Source organism: Microtus ochrogaster, unplaced genomic scaffold (genome assembly GCF_000317375.1).
Source record: "Microtus ochrogaster isolate Prairie Vole_2 unplaced genomic scaffold, MicOch1.0 UNK87, whole genome shotgun sequence".
In the NCBI taxonomy this organism is placed as follows: domain Eukaryota; kingdom Metazoa; phylum Chordata; class Mammalia; order Rodentia; family Cricetidae; genus Microtus; species Microtus ochrogaster.
Genome location: NW_004949185.1, coordinates 722,375 through 729,167, shown reverse-complemented (window position 1 = coordinate 729,167; position 6,793 = coordinate 722,375). Strand labels below are relative to the sequence as shown.

At 51.7% G+C, this 6,793-nt stretch overlaps 1 protein-coding gene across 6 annotated transcripts in view; it reads right to left on the bottom strand.

Annotated features, from left to right (window-relative positions):
- The window catches only part of Ddr1 (discoidin domain receptor tyrosine kinase 1), a 21,623-nt gene that overhangs the window by 10,105 nt on the left and 4,725 nt on the right, over window positions 1-6,793 (bottom strand). For 4 of the 6 annotated variants that reach the window (XM_026777831.1, XM_013355054.2, XM_013355055.2 and 1 more), the window contains exons 2-6: window positions 2,791-2,920; window positions 2,595-2,697; window positions 2,021-2,249; window positions 648-795; window positions 337-436 (exon numbers count right to left, since the gene is read on the bottom strand). In XM_026777831.1, the coding sequence (XP_026633632.1) occupies window positions 337-436; window positions 648-795; window positions 2,021-2,249; window positions 2,595-2,697; window positions 2,791-2,878 (668 nt within the window). In that variant the 5' untranslated portion in view covers window positions 2,879-2,920. Of the gene's footprint in view, window positions 1-336; window positions 437-647; window positions 796-2,020; window positions 2,250-2,594; window positions 2,698-2,790; window positions 2,963-5,906; window positions 6,060-6,793 lie in introns of all 6 variants that reach the window. The other 2 variants (XM_013355057.2, XM_026777830.1) reach the window with 2 other exon arrangements.

Here is a 6,793-nt window from a genome sequence, read left to right as displayed (position 1 = left end):
ACACACGGACACCACACACACACACACCACATACACATGGACACACCACATACACACGGACACCACACACACACACAAACACACCACATACACACAAACACACCACATACACACAAACACACCACATACACACGGACACCACACACACACACACACACACCACATACACACAAACACACCACATACACACGGACACCACACACACACAAACACACACACATACCACATACACATGGACACCACATACACAGACACTACACACACGCGCAAACACACACCACACACTCAGCTACAGCTCTCTCCCATTCCGAGCCCCGCGTAGTCCATCCCTCTTACCCGCCAGCCGTATATCCATCATAGGTGGAGTCGTTGAGATATACCGCCTCAGATAAGTACATGGTCTGCCCCACGGGGGCTGTGTATGACAGGAGCCCATCTGGGAGGGTAGAAAGAGGGGAGTCAGAAGGAGGCATCAGGCCTGAGCGGCTGATTTCAGCCCCTTCTTGTTGGTGTGGAGAAGGCAACACTGCATAGCCCCTTTCTCCTCACTCAGTGACAGTCCTGACAAGGACTTCTGATGCCTTCTCCCGTCTCTATTTCTTGCTTCCAGGCCCGGAAAGGGGTTCTTGTGGGGCTGAGCTACTCACCCCGCCAGAGGCAGCCATACAGCTCCACCCGCAGACAGACGCTCATGACTCGGTCAGCCCGGGGGTAGAAGCGGACCAGCCGGGCCACCATGGGGGGCCCAAGGTCCTTCAGCACCACTCCACCGGGATCCTCATTACCTGAAATCACCTGAGGGCCAGGGAGGAAAAGGGTGGATGGCTGGGTAGAGCTACAGGCCAGACCTAACCACCCAGGCTTCAGAGGCTCCCTGCCTGCAGGCTGCAGGGGCCACCGAGAGGCTGGCGAAGGGAACATGCAACACTGTGGGATGCAGCTGGGCATTTTCAAAAGGAAGTTCTGTAGCAGTGGGCACTGATACCTCTCGAGGCTCTAAAGGTCTGTCCCCAGTTGTGCCTACCTACCCTCTCCCCTGCCTGCTCCCATGTGTCCCCAAGCCATTCGGGCCGCTGTGCCCAGACCCTTGCCCAGAATCCTATCTCAGCACCCCGCCCGCTTCACCCCACTCCCTCTGTTCATTCAGAGGACATGATCACCCTGGACCGGACAGGATCTCAGTGGTGAAGTCAATCCCTCCCCCCAGGACAGCTGTGAGGAACAAGAGGCAGTATATGGGGCGGAGCCCTGAGGTGGTGCCCAGAGCAGATCTGCAGGAGGAGACATCTCCGAGGAGAACTGGATGAAGTGAGGGGGAGTCTCTGGTGTCGGGAGGAGGCCTTGCCAGGCACAGCGAGCAGCAGGTGATGGTCCCTGACTGTGGGGAGGGGCCCTGGCTTGTCCCACAAACAGCAACAGAGGCCGGACGGCAGTGTATGTACATGTATGTGGGTCTGGACACACACACGCAGTGTTTGGAGAGACCAGAGGAGGGGGCAAGATCCCCTGGAGCTGAAACTGGGTTCACCCACGTGCTTTGCACTCAAAGAATGGGTTGTTTTGTTTTGTTTCAGTGCTGGGCTGAGAGCTGGGTGTGGCCATCTGATTTACATCAGCTACTGTGTGCTGTTCTCTGAGGAAGGGGTTTGGTAGGTTGTAGAGAGGGACAGAAGCAGGTGGAATAAGGTTTAGACTTCATCTCTGCCGGGTGAAAGAACACACGGGCTTAGAGCTGGAAGAGGGGGGTGTACAGTGATGGGGTTCAGAAAATGCCACAAGGTGGGCACAGAGAGGAACTGAGAGAGAAAGAGAGAGAGAGAGAGAGAGAGAGAGAGAGCCACCAATACCATCTTAGTTTGTGGTCATGCGAGGGGGGGAGGGGTGCATTTCCCCAAGCTGAGAACGAGAAAAAGAAACAGATTTGGGAAAGAGTGAGACCGAGGTCTGCTGGAGAGACCACAGGATGTTAAGAGGTGGCCAGGCTGGCAAGGAGAAGAGCGATCCTCCCCAGGTGCCTCACCTCCTGACCCCAGCGGTCCTTCCAATCCATCCAGCGGCGGCCATCTCGGGAGTAGCGCAATCGGTAGCTGCGGGAGAACTCTTTGCCCAGGCCCCCAGCGTGGCGGCCCTGTGTGCCCACCAGAGCCACCAGGTGCAGCCTCCGAAGGTCCACCTGCAGGTACTCCTCCTCTTTGGGGAACACGGGCCCTGCAGGGCACCATGCGCCATCTCCGTCACTGCTCTCCAGCCTGGGAGGAAGGAGGAGGTTTTTATTTTTGAGACAATGTCATTTGTAGCTCAGGCTGGCCTCACTATGTAACCTCAAACTTCTGTTCTTCCTGCTTCTGCCTCCTGAGTGATGGGATTATAGCATTCAACACCACACCCGTTTATGGGTGCAGGGAATTGAATACAGAGTTTCATAGTAGCTGGGTACCCTAACTGAGCCACGCTGCCAGCCTAGTCATGGGTCTATGTGGAGCCTATTTCCACTACATGGCATATGTCTCGCTGGCCGGGGCCTTCTCAAAAGCCCCTTGGCCTGTGCAGAGAGGGGTCCATTTAAGCGCTCCCCCACCCCCCGTTTCAGGTACCTGCTGTGGCGGGCAGCAGTGGAATCTGACCAGGAGCTGGACACGGAGATGTCGCTGTCGGGAATGGTGCGGTCCTGCATGCCCAGGGCATAGCGGCACTTGGCTGAAGGACACAGACACAGGATGGGTCAGGCTCCCCCCAACTCTCTGACTCCCAAGCTGTATTCCTCAGAGACCCAAGATTCAGTTTCCTTACCAGGGTCAAAATGTCCCTTCATGTCAGCATCTCCGATGGTCACCAAGAGTAGCAGCAGCAGTAGAGATGAGAGGATCCCTGTCCCCATCGCTCCTGATCCCTCCAGCCTACGGAGGAGGGGACAGCATCTCTGCAGGGGACACACAGGGAGAAGGTCTGCTCACCAAGGGATCTAGGGATAGACTTCAACAAGAGACAGACAGGAGGGCAGCTTTGGGGATGAGAAGAGTAAGTTGCTGTTTGAAGCAAGGTTCTACTTTTAGACTGCCTCCTACACATCGGGTCCGGCCGAGCCTTAAACCAGAGTCCATAACTTCATCATCAGCCACTTTATAAGGTAGATGCTATGATCCATATTTAACACACAAAGAAACCAGAGATCTGTTCATTAAATAACATGCCTAAAGTCCCACCCCCAATCAATAGAGAAAATAAAAACAAAAGTAAAAACAAAACAATGGCTTCAAAAATGTAGGCAACACACAGAAGAGAAGGGCGTAATAGTTATAATAAACTAAGAGTTCTTTAAATAGATAAAGAAACAATTTTATAAACAACCCAGTATAGAAATGGCCCAAGACTCTGAGTATTCTCTTCATAGAAAAGCAGAGCCAACATGTTTAAAATATATATTTTAAAACATATCCAAGTTCACTGGAATTAGAAAAATACAAATCAGACTGACAAAGGAATGCTTCTTTTTTTGAGACAGGGTCTTCTGGTGTAGCCCAAGCTGGCCTCAAACTTACTATACATCCTAAGGCTGGTCTTTTACTTGGCAGAAATCCTCCTGCCTCAATATTCCAAATGCTGGAATTACAGATACACATTTGACACCTAACCTGACAAAGTATTTTTTAAGATTTATTTTTGGAGCTAGAGAGATGGCTCAGAGGTTAAGAGCATTGCCTGCTCTTCCAAAGGTCCTGAGTTCAATTTCCAGCAACCACATGGTAGCTTACAACCATCTGTATTGAGGTCTGGTGCCCTCTTCTGGCCTGAAGGCATACACGCAGAAAGAATATTGTATACATAATAAATAAATATTAAAAAAGAAAACCTTTTAAAAAAAGATTTATTTTAAAATTTTTTTTATGCATATCAGTCTGTCTGTATGTATGTGTGCTTTGTGCATGCAGTACCTGAAGAGGCCAGAAGAGAGGGAAGCAGAGCTCCTAGAAGCTGAGTTACAGATGGTTATGAGTGGTCACCACGTGGGTGCTGGGTCCTCTGCTAGAGCAGTAAGTGCTCTTAACCACTAAACCATCTCTCCAAGGGTTATATCTTCCATGGAACGAGGAACAAAAGGGAAACCACCATTCGGGGGAGGGGGATGTGCTGTTATAGTATCAGAATCTACTTGGTAAGCAATCTAGCAATATGAGCATGCCAGATGGTGCAAACACAGGGAACAGGAGAAGTAAGAACTCAAAACTGTCCCCAGAAATCCCTAAACTATGTGAGTGCCCATGGGGGTGTTCTGGGGCTTTGGGGGCGTTCATTTTCTATGTAGCTGTGAAAACACAAAAAGGGGAGGGCCAGAGAGACGATGCGGGGTTAAGCACTTGGCTCCAAGCTCAAGGACCTGATTTTTATCCCCGGGACTCACAAGTGGAAAGAAAAAATGGGGAGACAGGGTCTCTCTACATAGCACCGGCTAGCCCAGAACTCTGTAGACCAGGCTGGCCGTAAGCCCCCAGAGCTTCACCTTTCTACCCCTGAGTGCTGGGATTAAAGGTGTGCGCCACTCCCAGCCATCCTCTGACCCATATACACGAAAATAAATGTAACTAACGGCAGTTCACAACCATCTGTAACTCAAGTCCTAGGGGATCCCACGCTCTCTTCTGGCCTCCAAGGGCACCATGCATGTGTGGTGGTGCACAGACATACATGTAAGCGCAAACACCCATACATATAAAATAATAATTATAATAATACATTTGAAAGAAAGGCAGGGTGTGGTAGCATACACTGGCAATTCACTAGAGAGGTGAGAGACCAGGAGGTCAGTCTCAGCCTCGTTCTAAAGTCGAAGCTAGCCTGGGCTATATAAGACCCCGAGTCAAACACCAAAACCAAAAGCCAACAAAAGTAACGAAGTATGGGCTGGAGAGATGGCTGAACAGTGAAGAACATTTGCTGCTCTTACAGAGGACCAGGCTCAGTTCCTAGTTTCCATACCACAGCTTACAACCACCCATAACTCCAGTTCTAGGGAATCCAATGCCTTCTTCTGAGCTCCGTGGGTACCAGGTACACAGAGACATCACAGACATGCAGGCAGGCAAAGCACTCATAAAGAGAATATATACATACATATATATTAAAATGATTTTAAATTGAAAATAGTATGAATCTGACCTGGCATGTGTCCCCCGTGTCCCCCATGCCACTGCTCAACACGGAAAGCCAGACTCAGAACTACGGGAACTACTCCACCCCGAGAAAGCAAAGGACAAACAAACCCACATTTGTTCACACGTCTATCTAGTGAGGCTGTGCATGACCGTGAACAGGGAAGCGCACATGAAGAGGAGAGAGGTTGGCTGTGTCCCCTCTCTAAACTTGCGAGATGGTAGCACGCATCTATGCAAAGCCAGGTAGCGTATAAACCAATGTAAAACTTAACTCTGGTTTCCAAAACCTAAGTCCTAGAGAAGTTTAGTTGGCTTATTGAGGAAAATACAATAGAAATACCAGCTAGCCTGAGCCCCTCAAACCTCTAAGGACGAGACTCCATCCATGTCCAACCTGATGGTTCCCTCTGCGGTTCCTTATGTCACTGTGGCAGTCAGACCAGCAGACTGGACATCCTCTGACGGTTGTCAGACTCAGGACCCCACCTAGACCCTCAGGGTCAGAGTCTCCATGTAACAGTTTCCCTGAAGACAGTGACGCTTTCTTTCTCTATTCCTTCTGGGGTACATGCATCCTCTGTCCCGGGGAAAGAGAAGCTCTCCTGACACCTGGCAGTGCCTGAGATCTGTATTGAATTTTAAAGATCCTGGAATCCAGAGGGACACCTACTGAGCCTCTCACAGCCCTGACACCAGGTACCCCCAGCTCTCCTTGCTCTGCCTCTAACATCCCAGTTCCCCCAACTTCCAACTTACTGAAGGTAGCAGAAGGCCTTGAGCAGAGAAGACTGAGTTGCCTTGGAGACGAGGGTGGGCTTAACTACGGGGAAGCCAGGTCACCCCAGGAGGTAGGAGGAGTTGGGGGGAGTCTCCCCCATCCCTTTGTCCTCCAGCTGCTCCCACAATGCTCTAGGGCAGGAATGTAAGAGGCAGCTGAGACCCCCCCCCCATCATTGAAGCAGCAGCTGACTGGGTTGCCAGAAGCCACTTGGCTATCAAAGGAGAGCCTAGAACCAAAAGACACCATAACCAGTCCCTTGGGGGGTACAGCCCCATGGTGCAGGGGAGCGGGCTGCTGGGCCTGGGAAGCCTGGCAGGGAATTCCTGGGTGCCACTCTCCACCCCCACCTCTGCAGAAACAGCAAGGCCCTTGTTCTCCTGAGTAACCTTCATGCCTATCCCAGATGAGTCATCAGAGCCAGACAGTGCTGAGAGGAGCCTGGGGCAGAGATACAAAGCCTGGCGGGGACAGGAGGCAGGGGGAGACGGAGCAGAAACACAAAGCTGGAGGTAAACAGAGCAGGGCGCCTAGCCAAGCGGAGGAGCTGCAGAAGCACGCCGGCAAGGTCTGGGGCAGTCCCTTTCTCTGTCCCCTCGGTCTTGATTCCCACAGCCACACAGGCTTGGGAGTTCCACCTCACTGGCACCTGACCTGGCCCTTCTTCAACCAATTACAAGCCAAGGGTCAGGACTGTCCGCCTCGGGCTCTTCATTCTTTCCTGAACTCCATCCCCCCAGTCCGGAGCACTCCGCCCACACAGCTCTACACAGGTACACACGCAGGTGGAGTGTTAACAAGCCCACTGGAAACACCAGAGTAAACTAAATGACCACGCTCACATCTCCAGGTGCCTCACCACCTC